Source organism: Sapajus apella, unplaced genomic scaffold (genome assembly GCF_009761245.1).
Source record: "Sapajus apella isolate SASKATOON/1434 unplaced genomic scaffold, GSC_monkey_1.0 scaffold59, whole genome shotgun sequence".
Taxonomy (NCBI): domain Eukaryota; kingdom Metazoa; phylum Chordata; class Mammalia; order Primates; family Cebidae; genus Sapajus; species Sapajus apella.
The window spans coordinates 9,769,092-9,787,922 of NW_022436999.1; the positions used below are offsets into that span (position 1 = coordinate 9,769,092).

General features: G+C 41.1%; 1 protein-coding gene across 1 annotated transcript; it reads left to right on the plus strand.

Moving 5' to 3' along the window:
• The first annotated feature begins 2,422 nt into the window (after positions 1-2,422).
• On the plus strand, positions 2,423-9,751 carry GPHB5 (glycoprotein hormone subunit beta 5). The gene is given in 4 exon segments (XM_032245910.1): positions 2,423-4,181; positions 8,362-8,490; positions 8,492-8,519; positions 8,522-9,751. Coding segments are annotated over 4 exon segments (390 nt in total). The 5' UTR covers positions 2,423-3,977; the 3' UTR covers positions 8,551-9,751.
• The last annotated feature ends 9,080 nt before the right edge of the window (positions 9,752-18,831 follow it).

Genomic DNA, 18,831 nt, shown 5'->3' on the forward strand with positions numbered 1-18,831 from the left:
CATTCTCCTTTCCTACACCCAGAATGAAGCTGATGGGCCACTGTCCTCTGTCCTTAGAATGATTTCAGTGGCCTTCTCTAAAACAGCATTCCTGGTAGCTGCTTCCCATTAATGGTAGTTGGTTACGAGGATGAATAGACCATTTGCTATTCCCGGTGTTGTTGAAAGCTTTGGAAGTAGACAGGTTACAAAACAATTGAGTTTCTATTTCTTCCAATGTAAAACGGAGAAAAGAATAACTGACTTAAAGAATTGCTGTGAGGTCTAGAGATAACATATGTAAGAGCACAGCAGATTTCATGGTACCTGGTACACAGTAGATGCTTCGTGATTATGAATGATCATTCTTCTTTTTTTAATTTTAATTTTAATTTTTTAAATTGCATTTTAGGTTTTGGGGTACATGTGAAGAACATACAAGATTGTTGCATAGGTACACACATGGCAGTGTGATTTGCTGCCTTCCTCCCCATGACCTATATCTGGCATTTCTCCCCATGCTATCTCTCTCCAACTTCCCACTCCCCACTGTCCCTCCCCTATTTCCCCCCAACAGACCCCAGTGTGTAGTGCTCCCCTCCCTGTGCCCATGTGTTCTCATTGTTCAACACCGGCCTATGAGTGAGAACATGTGGTGTTTGATTTTCTGCTCTTGTGTCAGTTTGCTGAGAATGATGGTTTCCAGGTTCATCCATGTCCCTGCAAAGGACACGAACTCATTGTTTTTGATGGCTGCATAATATTCCATGGCATATGTGTGCCACATTTTCCCTGTCCAGTCTATCATCGATGGGCATTTGTGTTGGTTCCAGGTCTTTGCTATTGTAAACTGTGCTGCAATGAACATTCTTGTGCATGTGTCCTTATAGCAGAATGATTTATAATCCTTTGGATATATACCCAGTAATGGGATTGCTGGGTCAAATGGAATTTCTATTTCTAGGTCCTTGAGGAATCGCCACACTGTCTTCCACAATGGTTGAACTAGTTTACACTCCCACCAACAGTGTAAAAGTGTTTCTATTTCTCCACGTCCTCTCCAGCATCTGTTGTCTCCAGATTTTTTAATGATCGCCATGAATGGTCATTCTTATAAAGTTAAGGCTGACAGGGTAGAATGCATGATGCCACAGCTCTGCATTATAAAGAATTTGGAGATTGTGAAAGAAAGATGCTCTTGGCCTTTGTAGTCTGTCTGTATTTTGTGACACTGCAGACACCAGCATGTGTTTCAGGTCTAAAAGGGTTGAGCAGCCATCTTCAGAAACAGCTCAGGATGGCAGCTCACCGCGACTGGCTAGCTCTTGGCTAGCAAGTTAGGAAGATCAGGCCCGTTAAGCGTCCCTCCCCAGAATACTCTGGTTCTGGTTATGCTACTCACAGGCTGAAGGGCTGAAGAAAGTCCTTTATTCCAAGCCTAGTTCAATTTTCTATAAAACACATATAATAATTCTGCTCTAAAGAGAGGCGTGGTAAATTGATGGACTCACTGGGCATTGTTATCTGTTTTGAAAATGAAATCTATAATGAGCTGTACATTAAAGAATACCTTTCTTTGCAGGAAATGGAAATGGTTTAACTTCTTTATACAGTTTCACTAGTTAGTGTGCATCTTAAATGTCTCTGCCTATGTCATTATTTACTATGATGTCGAAAGTCCTAAGGGCAAAAATGATGTCTGCTTCATTTATTTTTTAGAGCACTCAGAAAAATGCCATGAACAAGTATATTTTTAATCCACTCATATACTGTTATTGTAGATTGAAATATAAACTATATCCCATACTCATAAAATATTTTATTTATTAATTATTATTATTATTATTTGAGAGGGAGTTTTGCTCTTCTTGCCCAGGCTGGAGTGCAATTGTGCAGTCTCGGCTCACCACAACTTCCACCTCCTGGGTTCAAGCAATTCTCCTGCCTCAACCTCCTGAGTAGCTGAGATTACAGGCGCGTGCCCCCATGCTCAGCTAATTTTATGTTTTTAGTAGAGAGGGGGTTTCTCCATGTTGGTCAGGCTGATCTCGAACTCCTGACCTCAGGTAATCCACCCGCCTTGGCCTCCCAGAGTGCTGGGATTACAGATATGATTACATCATGCCTAACCTTTATTCTTATTTTAATAATTAAAGACCAAAAATCTGATGAAACGTCTCTATCAGAGCAGCACTGAATGTCCTTACACTCTATACAAATGCATACCTATTGGTTTACTTTAAAAATATTGATATTGACTGACTTTGTATTACAAAAGCCTGCCCAATGTAGAAAATGTGAAAAATGCTGAAAACCATATAAAAGAAATGAAAAGTTTTCTTTAATTCCTATGCCGGAAGATAATCACTTGGAACATCTTGGTATTTTTTTCCTAAATGATTCATTTTAAGGTGTTATTAATATTATCTAATTCTTAGCTAATTTTAAGACTTTCAACATGGTTCTTCTCACTGTGATTTCCATTTTTCAGTTAGTGATTCTGCATTCCTGCCAGCAAGAATTATGCTTCTGTTATTTTTCAGTGTATTGAAACACGTTCTGGGTTAAAGGAAAGAGTTTTCTATGAGCTGCTAGTCACTTACCCCTGTTTCAAAGGAAAGTCGTGGTTACCATGAAGGAAAATTTAATCCATCTGCCGCAATGCATTTGTTCTCCTGAGAGCCAGGTGGAACTACCTCTGTTTCCCTAGGATTATGCCACCCACCAAGGTAACTTTCTGTTTCAGTAGGTGATGTTGAGAAACAAAACAACACCCTTTAAGTTAATCAGTTTTGGAAAATAGAGACTGGCTTTATATTCCATGGCTTTGATGTGTTTAGTAGTTCCTGTAAGGATCTGCCTCTCGTTTGTTTTGATTGACAAGACCTTTCCTATATATTTGAGCAATTACGCAGCCCAGTAACAGAAGGTAGAGACATTTACCCAGAGCAAACCTCTACCATTCATTGTGACTTCCTGAAATCTTAACGCAAGTTTCACCTCTAAAAGAAGAGTTGGCTCCTGCAAGATTAGGTAAGTGCTTCTCTGTATCTGTAACCTCATTCCAGAGGAGGGGAAACCCAGAGAACTTGTAAGGTCAGAAGTAGGAACTGTGAGAATAATGAGTTCAGTGGGGGGTCAGGGTCCATGAATGCCATATCCTTTATACTTCAGAATCCAGGTGAGTTCTGTCTACTGGGTTAAGCATGAAGGGGGGTGATTTTGGCTTCTGAAAGAGCACAGGGAATGACCAAGACCCAGAGGTTAAACTTGACAGTGGGTTGAGGTTATGTGTTAAATAACTCCTATGCTTTCCATCATTTGGATTTAAACTGAATTATAAGTAGGTAATACAAATAGAAGTCTAGAGCAGAAGCAATTTATAGTGAGTAGGATACATTTATGAATGGCCACCACCTTAGGTGATAGGTTTCATGATATCTTCTGCATATCTGTGTTTAGTGGTGAGTTGGTTTAGTAACAATGCAAAGGGAGTACTATTATTAATACTTATCAACCTCTCCCCCAAATCATTCCCCATCATGATGCTGAAAATATGGTTTTGAGCAAAGTATGTAACACGGCACCCAAATACCCTGGACCTGAATACAAATAATTTATATGTATTCATGTATTCTATTGGGTTATGGATTACTTTTGGTTTTACTCCTATTTTATGTTTATTTTGGAAAGACTGTTGGGGCAGACTTCTTTAACACACAAGTCAACTGCAGCAGTTAAGTTACAATAAGGAAAACCCTGAGAATGCTCTCAGAGGGTGGGCATCTAGAGAGGGCTGTGGAAGCCACACTGGCATTAGTTACAGGCATCTCTGGATAACTGTGCTGCAGTTTGTGGGCATTTACAATTTCTGGGCTCATCTTCCCTGAAATGCTAGGAGCAAGGTCCCTTTGATAGTGACCAATGCATGGTTGGCTGCCCCACTGAAGGCCACTGGGTCTGTTAAACTCTCTCCTTTCCCTCTTCGGAAGAGCGGCATGAAGCTGGCAATCCTCTTCCTTGGCCCCATGGCCCTCCTCCTTCTGGCTGGCTGTGGCTGTGTCCTCGGCACCTCCAGTGGGAACCTGCGCACCTTTGTGGGCTGTGCCGTGAGGGAGTTCACTTTCCTGGCCAAGAAGCCAGGCTGCAAGGGCCTCCGGATCACCACGGATGCCTGCTGGGGTCGCTGTGAGACCTGGGAGGTGAGTTGCTAAGATGTGCAGATGACAGTGTCTTCTGGGCCAACAGCTTGGGTCTGATTCTTAAGAGTTCACTTTTTAAATGATATGAGGTAGAGCTGGGACATCTGCCCCTTCCTGTGGCTATACAAAACCAAACCAAAACTATGATCGGCATCTTCCAAAAGTGATTTGAAAAACATGATGTTGCCCCTCTAACAAAGCATTTATAGAATCTGGTTTCCGTTGTGTCTGTGTATTTGGGAATCATCTCTGGGAGGTCAAGACATACTATTCTATCCATTTTACAGATGAGATGGAGGGATTCCAGGGAGAGTGGTTGCAAAGTCACGTAGAGCGTCAGTTTAAAGCTGGGAATCAAATTGTGGTTCAAGCTTGTGACCTAAACTCCTCCCTATATTCTCTCATTTTGGATAAATCAGCCAGTTTCCAAGAAAGAGGCCCTGAGCTGAAGGGTAAGAGTTGGTCCTAGACCCCTTCACGGCCTCTTCTGCAGCCTGTTCCTCCTCAAGTCCCTGGGGGCCCTCTGGGGTTATCTCTGAATGATCCATTAAGTTCCTTTATATTCAATTATACCTAGCCTTTTTGGAGACATTTAATTTAAAGTGGTGCTAACAGTCTCAACAAAGTTAAAATCCTATTGGGCTAAGAGAAGCTACATGAGTGGTGAAGAGGAAGAGAGCTGTTCAGCACCCCGGCAAGTCACATCCCATAGTGACTGTCGGCTCTTCCCGCTGAGGCCCACCCACTTGGTAACTGATGAAATGCTAGCTCTGATCTTATCACTCACTGGCCGAAAAACCCTGAATGTCCACACACTACTGCAGATTTAATAACCAACTTTCAAAGTCCTCAGCAATACGGCGTCCGCCTGCTTTCCAGGAGACAACACATTTTCTTATCTCTGGCCTTGGTAAGTGACTTTCAAAGGTTTTATCCAATAGCCCTCATGGATCTCATTTTGGTCCTTTCCTCTATCCCTTCTGCGTCCCATCTGCCATTACCGTATTTATTCCTGATGCCCATCTGCAGGGCTAGCTCCCTTTCCGGGCCTTTGTTGACTCGCAGGTAAGCCCTTGACTATGCTCTATTTTTTGGTCTTACTTCCTCCCCCACCACACACGTGTTTTAAAGGTTTTAAAGTTTTTGAGGACAGAGGTTCATTCTTACAACCTTCACAGTTTTTGTCAAAGTGTCATGTATGAATAAGGCATTCAATACCTATGTGTCGGTTGAATGGGATGGACCTCTCCCTGGAGCTGTAGATCCTCTAGCCGAATGAAGGCCACTTAGAAACACACGTGCTCTGTGAGGACACTGCCATTGGGAAAAATAGCTTTCCCTTCAGGGACCCAGAGGGTAACTTGCTCTTGCTTAGGTACAGTTACGGCACTATGAATGGAATTGGGTTAAAGAGATGAAAGCTCCAAATTGAATGAAACTGCTCCATCAAAGTAGTTTTCTTTTTGCCTCATTCAGGGGCTTGAGCCCCACTAGCCACATAAAAATCGGGTTTTGCTAAGTAGACTTTGCCTGTCAGTTGGCAGCAAACTCACTTGGGGCACTCAGCGCCTCCTGTTCAGGGACTGGCCTGGCAGGGCCTCTCCCTGTTTGCATCTAGTATCTGAACTATTTGAAGCCCTCTCTGTGCCGAATCCTCAAACTCCTGCTTCCCCTCAATTCAGCCCATCTTCTCTTCTTTTTAAAAACTGATGAATGTCTTTAATCAGAGCATGGTCACCCATAGGAGGTCAGGACCTGTGCTCTCACTGGAAAGATAGAAGCACCAAAACCATTAAAGAACAAGATTCTCCCTAATCTTAGCCACTTTCATTCATGTCTTGACTGTGTTATGAAAAGGGAGGTTACCTATAGAAAGCAAATAAAACAATGAGGTTCATTTTCCCAGCACTTGATTTTCTTGTGGGGTAGGGGGAACTTAACTGAAAGCATGTTTGAAAGTAAGTATGTTCATGACGACAGACTGGCTGGATTTACTTTGAAGGTGGAACGTTAGTTGAAAATAGCTATTCCTCATAATCTGGGTATAGAGTTGCCAGATTTAGCGAACAGACAAACGAAATAAAACAAAACAACCAATCCCCTCCCCACAAAAACCCAAACGGAAACAAAACCAGAAAACCAGGAAGACCAGGTAAATTTGAATTTCAGAAAAACAATAAATAAATTTTTAGCATAAGCCTTTCTGTCTCATATAGTATTTGGGACAGACTTATACTAAAAAATTATGTATCTGAAATTTAAATTTTATGGGGTGTCTGGTCTGTCTAGGTTCCCAGAGTACTAATGGTAAGAGGACATAAAGCAAACATGGCAAGGTAGGAGAAAACCGTTGAGGACAAATTAAGCTCTTCTGGTCCTTGTCAAAGGCAAGGCAGGCTGGGCACAGTGGCTCACACCTGTAATCCTAGCACTTTGGGAGGCCGAGGCGGGTGGATCATGAGGTCAGGAGTTCAAGGCCAGCCTGGCCAATATGGTAAAACCCCATCTGTACTAAAAATACAAAAATTAGCTGGGCATGGTGGCGTGTGCCTGTAGACCCAGCTACTTGGAGGCTGAGGCAGAAGAATCGCTTGAATCCAGGAGGGAGTGGTTGCAGTGAGCCGAGATCACACCACTGCACTCCAGCCTGGGCAACAGAGTGAGACCCCGTCTCAAAAAGAAAAAAAAAAAAAAAAAAAGGCAAGGCTCCTATTTTCATGACATTCATGAAAGCTTCACTTGAGCTACATATATATATATATGTTCTTTTTTGCCTAGAACAAAGAAGAACAAAAAAGCAAAGGTATTGTTATTTGAAAGCTTGTTATTATTTTCATGATTACTTCCATATAGTGATTGCTTTAATAAGAACAATGGATTACATTTATTGATCACTTACTTTGTGCTAGGCTTTGTGCATTGAGTATATCGTCTTACCTTATCTCCCAAACAATGGTGGGAGGTAGATATTTTGTTTTACAGAGGAAGAAACTGAGTCTTCAGGAAGTTAAGTGGATTTTCCAAGGTCTCCAGCAAGTGGCAGAACAGGGACTCAAGCTCCATAGTTCTGACTGCAGTGCTCGAGATTTTAACTCCTGCTTTGTGCTGATTCTGTGTCTGATCTATGTGTTCTGTTTATCAAAATTATCTTTGAACTTAAGATTTATAAAAGGTGAAGGAAGGAAATGAATCTTTCGATGATCGGAACAGTGCACAGAGTATTCAGGAACCTCTCTTATAATGTTTTCTTTTATTGGTTCAATGACAAATTGTTATTGAAACCATCCCAGGGTCTGTCTTAGGTACTGGAAGTGCAGCAGGCAAAAATCTGTCCTAAAAGGGCTTCCTTTCTGGAGTGGGAGGAATATCACATGAATGAGTGAAAGATAGATGATGCCATGCGCTATTGACCAGTGTTATGGTGAAAAGAAAAACAGGGTAGGGGATGGGAAGCTTCAGGGCATGGAGATGGAATGTTGCAATTTTAAACAGGATGGTCAGAAAATGCTTCCCTGAGAAGGTGACGTTCTAACAAAAACCAAAGATTGGTGAAGGAGTGAATCATACGGGAGAAGAATGTTCCAGGCAGAAGGAACAGTAAGCGCAAAGGCCCTGAGCTGGGACGGTTCATGGTGGATCTGAGGAGCAATAAGGAGACCTCTTTGAGCTAGTCAGGTCCGTGAGGTGGGGATGGTTGCAGGCATTTCAGAAGGCAGAGGTGCAGAGAAGGTGATGGAGGTCTTGAAGGTGATCGTAAGGTCTTTGATTTTTGCTCTGTGTGAGACGGGAAATCACTGGGGCTTTGGGCCGTAGAGTAACTTGATGGGACTTACATTTAAAAAGGATCGCTCAGGGCCACTGTGTTGCAAATAGATTGCAGGGAGTAATAAAGGAGGATGGGAGGCCAGTTAGAAGGCATTTGCAATGACCAGGACGACTCATTTGCTGACTACGTATGGAGCACTTGCTGTGTGCCATGGTCTCTCCTGGGAGCTTAGGATATGGTCTTGAATGAAATCAGCTTCTTGCTTTCAGGAGTTTGTTTTCTACTGGCAGACGACAGAGCAACAAGTAAACCAATGAATAACAAGTTAATTTCTGAGAGTGATAAATGATACTAAAACATTGAAACAGGATCATATGTTCTAATGAATTCCCTGTTTTCTATCTGTGGGGACAGAAACCCATTCTGGAACCCCCCTACATTGAAGCCCATCATCGAGTCTGTACCTACAACGAGACCAAACAGGTGACCGTCAAGCTGCCCAACTGTGCCCCGGGAGTTGATCCCTTCTACACCTATCCCGTGGCCATCCGCTGTGACTGCGGAGCCTGCTCCACTGCCACCACGGAGTGTGAGACCATCTGAGGCCGGCACGGTCTGCGGAGCCCAGCCAGTGGCCTGAGTCTCACAGACCCACCTGTGTGAGCAGCACAAGCAGTTATACTTCCTGGATGCAAGGCTGTTTAATTTCGACCATACCCATGGAGGAGGTTACCTGTCACCCCTTAGGTCCAGCTCAGGCAAAAGGCACAGATGCAGCCTACTTATGTTAAAAGTGCAAAACAATATTTGTGTCTTCACCAAAATAATTTCTCCAGTTCATATACCGGCAAATTAATTTTTCTTTGCCTTGATTCTTGGAACATAATTTGTGTATCACAATCCTTGCCCAATTTGGACTCATAATATGCTCATGATTTAAACATACTGGGTGTAATTAGGAAATGGGGCTGGAAAGTGAAAGTCTTTAAATTCTCATGTTCTGTTTAACCACTGACTCCAACCGGATTTAGGATTAAAGGGCTATAAATGAATGAAACCCATGCACTGGTCTTCCTTACCTCAGAGGAGTTCCAACTGCAAGCTTCTTTAGGGAAAATGCTCCCTTACCCCTTTTAACTGAGCAATTATCTACACAAGAAATAGAAAGTGCTCAGATAAAAAAAAAAAAGAGAGTAGCTTCAATGAAAAGATGTTTGGATTTGGATAACTCTTTTCCCTAGCAAAATTCCCTAAACTCCCTTAAGATCCTTAATAAAGAGGCTATGTTGTGATTAAAAAACAAACAAACTCAGAAATAAAATATGTAGCTGGTAGCTATCATTTAGCCTTAAAAACTTATGAAAGTAAACTCATGTTTTAGGGTGTGATGTTCTCCCACAGCTATGGCAAAATGGTCACGTACAAGTATTCTTCCTCATTTATCATATTTTAAATTTAAATTGTGACTTATTAAGCTCAGAAATTTTACATGTGTTTAGGGATAAAACTGCGTTGCTGGCTCAGAGGAAAATGTCTGTGATTTTCTAGCTCCTGCCCTCTCTAATTAGCTAATTCCGTGATTAAAAAAAAAACAAACAAAAAAAACAACCCAAAACTCTAATGTTATGCAAATGTCTTTAATTCTGGCATTTTTGGGGTTGAATTTAACCTGGTTCCTTTTTCATAATGTCCCAAGAAAACCTATATTGATGCGTGTCCTCTGTCTTTTGAATTCATGAAAACTTTCAAGAAAGTCTTATTAATTTTTAGTACACTTGGAATAACAGTAAGAAGCACACCTCAACTAAACGACAGGATTATTTTTACTTAATCATGAATTTGGCATGTGATGTTTAGTAAGGGACACAGACAGATGACCTTGGGTAGCATGAGTCCCAAAGATGGCACAAACTGCATAGACACACCCATGAATACCACGGCTGGGAGCCAGGAGTCCACCTTGAATAAGGATTCAGTGAGTCCCCCTAAACACAGTAAAGGAAATGTTGAGATTGACAGTTGAGTACTGGGAAGTGGGGTGAACTTTGGGAAAAAAGGGCAGGAGCAAAATCCACCCAATCTTTAGCAGATGTGTTGGTAGGAAAGGAAGTCACTCTAACATAAAAGGAAGGCAAGTACTTGGGGTCTCTGCTGGAAAAGTGGGTGATAATTAGGGATGAATCCTGGGTGCTGCCAGTCAAGTGTTTTCAACCTACCCCTGAAGACTTTCCTCAGAATTTTCTGAGGCACAAAGGACTTGGCAGGATTTGAGGAAAGATGACCACAGCATGATTAAGGAAACCAGTGATCTGTTGTCGTGGGATACTGAAGAGATGATTTATAAATGTGTGAGTAGAATTAAGGAAACCAACAAGGGAGGTGAAACAGATCTGGTTCAGCAGCAATGGACAACCCCAGGCTGAAGGAACAAGGTGAGGGAGTCATTGTCAGACCCCAGAGAGAACTGTAGGCGTGAGATCCTTGACAGGAGCTGCGGCCTTTGGTAGGAGGATGCAGCCCTTCCCAAGCTGAGACCTGGTAGGGAGGGAGCTGGGGGAGCAGATACCCATCCTCACTCTCCTCCCATCCACTGGTCTTCTGTTGGATGAAATGGGAATCAAGCCAGGTGTGGTGACTCATGCCCATAATCCCAGCACTTTGGGAGGCTGAGGTGGAAGAACTACTTGAGGCCAGGAGTTTGAGACTAGCTTGGGCAACATGGTAAGACCCTGTCTCTTCAAAAAATAAAATGATTAGCCAGGTGTGGTGGTGTGCACCTGTAGTCCCAACTACTTGGAGGGCTGAGATGGGAGGATCGCTTGAGACTGGGAGGTCAAGACTGCAAGGGAGCTGTGACCGTGCCTCTGCATTCCAGCCTGAATGACGGAGCAAGACCCCATCTCTAAAAAAAAGAAAAAAAAAAAAAGAAAGAAGAAAACCACATGGGAATCAAATGGGAAAACAGAGAGTGAGAAAACCCATTGATTCAGTCCATAAATGTTGGCCTCCTAGGCATCAAGGTAAAGAAATGTAAGAGTGGATTTAAGGGGCCAAATGGATAAATTCCAGCTTAGCTGCCTTTTGGGAGGCTCAGCTTTAATGCAGGAAGCAGTAATGTTTGCTGTGAGAGCAATAAGACATGCTGTAGCACCACAATTACAGTCATGGGTCACTTCATGAGGAGGATACATTCTGAGAAACACATTAGGCCGTTTTGTCATTGTAAGAACATCACAGTGCAATTACACAAACCTAGACGGTATAGCCTAGTATAGCCTAGCCTATTGCTCCTGGGCTACAAATCTGTACAGCAGATTACTATACTGAATGCTGTAGGCAACTGCAAAATAATGGTAAGTATTTGTGTATCTAAACATAGAACAAGTACAGAAAAAATAAAATCTTATGGGACCTCCATCATATGTGCGGTCTGCCATTGACCAAAACGTTGTGCAGTTCATGACGGTACTGACTGCCTTGTAGTGAATTAATATGGAATACGCATGGAAGGCACGCACTGGCTAATACAATAACATTTGGGAGATATGAAGACAATGGTAATTATAAGGACTGTGGGAGTTGGTTGGTCATGAAGTGGAATCAAAGCCCTCAGGGCATGTATGAAAGCTGATTTGAAGAGACTGTTTTTGAACGCAGCTGAAGGGCAGACTGTGCTGAACATTAGGCCTAATATCTAATTGGGAGAGCAGCTGAATTAATAAAAGAGCTGAATTTACCACTCTGGCAAGTCTCCGATACTTAAGTGAAGGTTGTAATGGGGAAAAGGTGGGACATGGAGACCTAGAGTGGGAACAGTTAGGTGGATGATGGACTTGAGGTTTCTCTGCAGAGGAATCTCCTGGCTTCTCCTTGCTAGTGGAGAGCAGACTCCCCTTGGCTGGATACCATGCCGAGGAGGATGCTTTACGTGATGATACTTGCCCTCCTCAAATACTGCCCACAACCCCGTATTATTCTGGTTGGTTAATTACGGCCAAGTCTCAGGATGATCAGGCTGGGGAAGAACTTGCTCTGTGGTGGGAGGAACAAGCATCTCCCCGAAGCAGCTTCAGAATTTGACAATGTTAACCAGGAGGAATTGGTGGAGTGTGCTTAGCAAGGATCTTGAGGGTTTCAGACAGGGATATAGGGGGTGGGGTGGCAGAATATAAGACTGGATAAGAAGATTTCATTGATACCTGGGCATTCTCAGAATTTAATGTAATCCTAAGGACACCTAGATCTGGTCCCTGTGTGCTGTTGGGATGTGTCCTTCAAGAGCAGGGAAAATGGTGGCTTGCATTAATGAAAAGAAGATGCCGGAACTGTCATGGCAGAGTACTGAGGAACAAAAGGCATAGAGAAGTGGGCCTGGCAGAATGGATTTATTACATAAGACCAGAGAACTTGCCAGTTGGCTGTGTCTGTATGGAGAGTTTAGTGGCCACTTCTTTTACTAAAGCAACAAAGAATGACTAGTGAGGGGCGCGTCTCAGAAAAGCTCGTGGTCACTGTCCTGTCTAGGCTGAGGTTGATGCCAGGGGAAGCTGCTGTGGAACTGGGCTTCCTGGTGTCAGTGTAGGTAATAGGCATCTAGGACAGCAGGGATTAGGCGGTGACATGCAGCTGTAAGAGACAAGGTGGGCATAATTGTCCTAACAGGTAGCAAAGCTTGGCCACCGGAGGGCTCTGATCTGCAGGATCTGTGTGCTAATAGTCCATGGTATTCAAACAGTTTCCTCAATAGATCTGTGTTATAATCAGATAATTTATTAGTGAAAAAGAGGAAAAATTCTATCAGGATTTATATTGTGCAAAACTTGAATCTTTTTCAAGTCTTTTCCCCCTTCCCTCGTCCTTTCTCCTTTCCTCCTTTCCACAAATATTTATTAACTTTTGTGCAAGGTACTGTGTTTGGAAAATAAATAAATAAATAAATAAATATATTGTTACCATTTATGGATCTCTTACTATAAGCAGAATCCTTTATATTGATACTTCTTAGTTATTGTGTTAACTATGCTAGTAAGCATTGTCATTGTCATTTTACCATTAGCATTTTATAGATGATGAAATAGAAGCTCAGAGAGGTCAAATAACTTGCCCAAGGTCACAGAGCTAATAAGTAGCACGTGCTGGGTTTCTTTGAACCAGAACCAAACGTTTTCCACTAGAACAGAGAACCTTTTTGGAATGCTTCTTACAAGTCATTCCTGCTTGGAGAAGTCTTCAGGTTTATCATCAGACTATCACCATTGGTGAGCATTTCTTCCGTCTTTCCTGGAGGTGGCTCTATGCAAGGTTGGGAGACTGAACTTTTCTCTGGCTTCCTGTGTAATCTCTAGAAAGATAAGGTTTTGCTGTAGCTTAAATGACAGCTTACCACAGAAGAGACTGAGGGAGAAAAAGCAGAACCTGGAAGGGAAATTCCAAGAGATTGTTGTGGAGCTGAGGAATGTATGTTCTAAGCTTATTTCCTAGGCTTGTGAGGAGTGGTGCAGAGAAATTGACTCTGGTGCATAAACTAACTCTCAGCATCTCCTTACTCTTGGAAATGTGTTTATTTTTTATTTTTTAATTTTACCATAAGTTATTGGGGTACAGGTGGTATTTCATTACATGAGTAAGTTCTTCAGCGGTCATTTGTGAGGTTTTGGTGCACTATCACCCAAGCAGAACACACTGCACCATATTTGTAGTCTTCTATCCCTTGCTCCCCTCCCACTCTCTCCCCAAGCCCCTAAAGTCTATTGCATCATTCTTATGCCTTTGCGTCCTCATAGCTTAGCGCCCACATATCAGTAAGAACATACAATGTTTGGTTTTCCATTCCTGAGTTACTTCACTTAGAATAATAGTCTCCAATCTCATCCAGGTCACTGCAAATGCTGTTAATTCATTTTTTTATGGCTGTATAATATTCCATTGTATATATATATACCACAGTTTCTTTATCCACTTGTTGGTTAATGGGCATTTGGGTTGGTTCCACGATTTTGCAATTGTGAATTCTGCTGTTATAAAAATGTGTGTGTGGCAGGGCACAGTGACTCATGCCTGTAATCCCAGCACTTTGGAAGACTGAGGCAGGTGTATCATGAGGTCAGGACTTCAAGACCAGCCTGGCCAAGATGGTGAAACCTTGTCTCTACTAAAAATACAAAAATTAGCTGGGTGTGGTGGTGCCTGTAATCCCAGCTACTCAGGAGGCTGAGGCAGAGAATTGCTTAAACTTGGGAGGTGGAGGTTTCAGTGAATTGAGATTGTGCCACTGCACTCTAGCCTGGGCAACAGAGTGACACTGTCTCAAAAAAAAAAAAAAAAGCATGTGCAAGTATCTTTTTTGAATAAGACTTCTTTTCCTCTGGGTAAATATCCAGTAGTGGGATTGCTGGATCCAATGGTAGTTCTACTTTTAGATCTTTGAGGAATCTCCACACCGTTTTCCATAGAGACTGTACTAGTTTACATTCCCACCAGCAGTGTAGAAGTGTTCCCTGTTCACTGCAACCATACCAGCATCTACTGTTTTTGATTTTTTGATTATGGCCATTCTTGCAGGAATAATGTGGTATCACATTGTGGTTTTGATTTGTATTTCTCTGATCGTTAGTGATGTTGAGCATTTTTTCATATGTTTCTCGGCCATTTGTATATTTTCTTTTGAGTGTCTCTTCATGTCCTGAGCCCACATTTTGATGGGCTTGTTTTTTTCTTACTGATTTGAGTTTGTTGTAGATTCTGGGTATTAGTCCTTTGTCAGATGTATAGATTGTGAAGATTTTCTCCTACTCTGTGGGTTGTCTATTGACTCTGCTGACTGTTCCTTTTGCTGTGCAAAAGCTCTTTAGTTTAATCAGGTCACAGCTATTTATCTTTATTTTTATTGCATTTGCTTTTGGATTCAAGGTCATAAAATCCTTGCCTAAGCCAATGTCTAGAACGGCTTTTCCAGTGTTGTCTTGTAGAATTTTTACAGTTTCAGGTCTTAGGTTTAAGTCCTTAGTTTATCTTGAGTTGATTTTTGTATAAGGTGAGAAATGAGGATCCAGTTTCATTTTCCTACGTGTGGCTAGCCAATTATCCCAGCACCTTTGTTGAGAAGAATGTCCTTTTTCCACTTGACGTTTTTGTTTGCTTTTTTGAAGATCAGCTGGATGTAAGTATTTGGGTTTATTTCTGGGCTCTCCTATTCTATTCTATTCTATTCTATTCATCTTTGTGCCTATTTTTGTACCAGTACCACACTGTTTTGGTGACTATGGCCTTACAGTATAGTCTGAAATCAGGTAGTGTGATGCCTCCAGATTTGTTCTTTTTGCTTAGCTTGCATTGACTATGCAGGCTCTTTCTGGTTCCATATGAATTTTAGAATTATTTTTTCTATTTCTGTGAAGAGTGATGGTGGTATTTTGGTGGGGATTGCATTGAATTTGTAGATTGCTTTGGCAGTATGGTCGTTTTCATAATATTGACTCTACCCATCCATGAGCATGGGATGTGTTTCCATTTGTTTGTGTCATCTATGATTTCTTTCAGCAGCATTGTGTAGTTTTCCTTGTAAAGGACTTTTGAATTCTTTGTTAGGTATATTCCTAAGTATTTTAACTTTTTTGCAGCTCTTATAAAACGGATTGAGTTCCTGATTTGATTTTCAACAGCTTCGTTGCTGTTGGTGTATAGAAGAGCTACTGATTTGTGTACATTAATCTTGTATCTGGAATCTTTGCCAAGTTCTTTTATCAGTTCTAGAGCTTTCTGGAGGAGACCTTAGGATTTTCAAGGTAAACAATCATATCATCAGCAATCAGTGACAGTTTGACTTCCTTTTTAACTGGTTTGGATGCCCTTTATTTATTTCTCTTGTCTGATTGTTCTGGCTAGGACTTCCAGGACTATTTTAAAGAGGAGTGGTGAGAATGGGCATCCTTGTCTTGTTCCAGTTCTCAGAGAGAATGGTTTCACCTTTTTCCTATTCAGTATTATGTTGGCTGTGAGTTTGTCATAGATGGCTTTTATTACATTAAAGTATATCCTTTCTACGCTGATTTTGCTGAGAGTTTTAATCATAAAGGGATGCTGGATTTTGTTGAATGCCCTTTCTGCATCTATTGAGATGATTGTGTGATGTTTGTTTTTAATTCTGTTTATGTGGTATATCACCATCTATTGATTTGTGTATGTTAAAGCATCCCTGTATCCCTGGTATGAAACCCACTTGATCACGGTGGATTATCTTTTTGATAATGTTTTTGTTGTTAGATTCAGTTAGCAAGTATTTTGTTAAGGATCTTAGCATCTATGTTCATCAAGGATATTGGTCTATAGTTTTGTTTTTTGGTTATGTCCTTTCCTGATTTTGGTATTAGTGTGATGCTGGCTTCATAGAATGAATTCGGGAGGGTTCCTTCTTTGCCTATCTTGTGGAATACTGTCAAAAGGATTGGTACTAATTCTCTGAATGTCTGGTAGAATTCTGCTGTGAATCTGTCTGGTCCTGTACTTTTTTTTGTTGGTAATTTTTAAATTACCATTTCAATCTTGCTGCTTGTTATTGGTCTATGCAGGGTATCAAATTCTTTGGTGATCTGACCTAGGAGGGTTGTATTTTTCCATCTCTTCTAGGTTTTCTAGTTTATATGAGTAAAGGTGTTCATAGCAGCCTTGAATAATCTTTTGTATTTCAGTGGTGTCAGTTGTAATATCTCCTGTTTCATTTCTTAGTGAGGTTATTTGGATTTCTTCTCTTCTTTCTTGGTTAATCTTGCTAATGGTCTATCAATTTTACTTATCTTTTCAAAGAACCAGCTTTTTGTTTATCTTTTGTGTTTTTTTGGTTTTGATTTCATTTAGTTCTGCTTTCATCTTGGTTATTTCCTTTATTCTACTGGATTTGGGTTTGGTTTGTTCTTGTTCTCTAGTACCTTTAGGTGTGACCTTAGATTGTTTGTGCTTTTTCAGTTTTTTTGATGTAGACATTTAGGGCTATGAGCTTTCCCTTAGCACCACCTCTGCTGTATCTCAGAGGTTTTGATAGGTTGTGTCATTATTGTCATTCAGTTTGAAGAATTTTTAAATTTCCGTCTTGATTTTGTTTTTGACCCAGTGCTCATTCAGGAGCAGGTTATTTAATTTCCATGTATTTTCATGGTTTTGAAGGTTCCTTTTGGAGTTGATTTCCAGTTTTATTCCACTGTGGTCTGAAAGAGTGCTTGATATAATTTCAATTTTCTTAAATTTATTGAGGCTTGTTTTATGGCCTATCATATGGTCAATCTTGGAGAAAGTTTCATGCACTGTTGAAAAGAATGTATATTCTGGGGCTATTGGAAGATATGTTCTATATGCATCTGTTAAGTCCATTTGTTCCAAGGTGTTCTTTAAATCCATTGTTTCTTTGTTGACTTTCTGTCTTGACCTGTCTAGTGCTGACAGGGGAGTATTGAAGTTCCCACTATTATTGTGCTGCTGTCTATCTCATTTCTTAAGTCTATTAGTAATTGTTTTATAAATTTGGGAGCTCCAGTGTTAGGCGCATACATGTTTAGAATTGTGATATTTTTCTGTTGGACAAGGCCTTTTGCCATTATATAATGTTCATCTTTGTCTCTTTTAACTGCTGTTGCTTTAAATTTTGTTTTTCTAAGAATAGCTACCCCTGCCCCGTTTTGGTGTCCATTTGCACGAAATGCCTTTTTCCACTCTTTTAGGTTTATGTGATTCCTTATGTGCTAGGTGAGTCTCCTAAAGGCAGCAGATGGTTGGTGAGTTCTTATCCATTCTTTGGTTCTTTTAAGTGGAGCATTTAGGTCATTTACATTCAGCGTTAGTATATTGAAATGTGGGGTACTGTTGGAGTCATCGTGCTCTTTGTTGCCTGTCTACTTTGTTTTTTTTGTTTTTGGTTTTTAACTTGTATTTTTGTTTTATAGGTCCTGTGTGACTTATGCTTTACACAGGTTTTGTTTTGATGTGTTCCCAGGATTTGTTTCAAGATTTAGAGCTCCTTTTGGCAGTTCTTGTAGTGGTGGCTTGGTAATGGCGACTTCTCTCCACATTTATTTGTCTGAAAACGACTGTATCTTTCCTTCATATATGATGCTTTGTTTTGCTGGATACAAAATTCTTGGCTGGTAATTGTTTTGTTTGAGAAGACTGAAGACAGGGCTCCAATCCCTTCTAGCTCGTAGCGTTTCTGCTGAGAAATCTGCTGTTAAACTGATAGCTTTTCCTTTATAGGTTACCTGGTGCTTCTGTCTCACAGCTCTTAAGATTCTTTCCTTTGTCTTAACTTTGGATAACCTGACGACAGTGTGCCTAGGTGAAGATCTTTTTATGATGAATTTCCTGGATGTTCTTTGTACTTCTTGTATTTGGATGTCTAGGTCTCTAGCAAAGCCAGGGAAATTTGCCTTGATTGTTCCCCCAAATATGTTTTCCAAGCTTTTAGAATTATCTTCGTCTTCAGAAATACCAATTTTTCTTAGATTTGGTCATTTAACATAATGCCAGCCAACTTGGAGGCGTCATTCATATTTTCTTATACTTTTTTCTTAGTTTTTGTTGGATTGAGTTAATTCAAACACCTTGTCTTCAAACTCTGAATTTCTTTCTTCTACTTGTCTATATGTGATGTCTTCTGCCTGGAATAAATTTTCTTTCTCTTTCTCTCCCCCCACCCACCCACTCCTGATAACCAACTGGAATCACCTCTCAAGGAAGTCTCACCTCCCTGAGGGCTCTTAGCTTTGGTGGTTTAGTGTTCTATTTTTGTGCTCGTTGGCCTCCTGCCAGGAAGTGGTGCTTTCCAGAGAGCATCAGCTGTGGTATTATGGGGATGAATGGTGATGGGTGGGGCCCTAAGAAGTCCCAAGATTATATGCC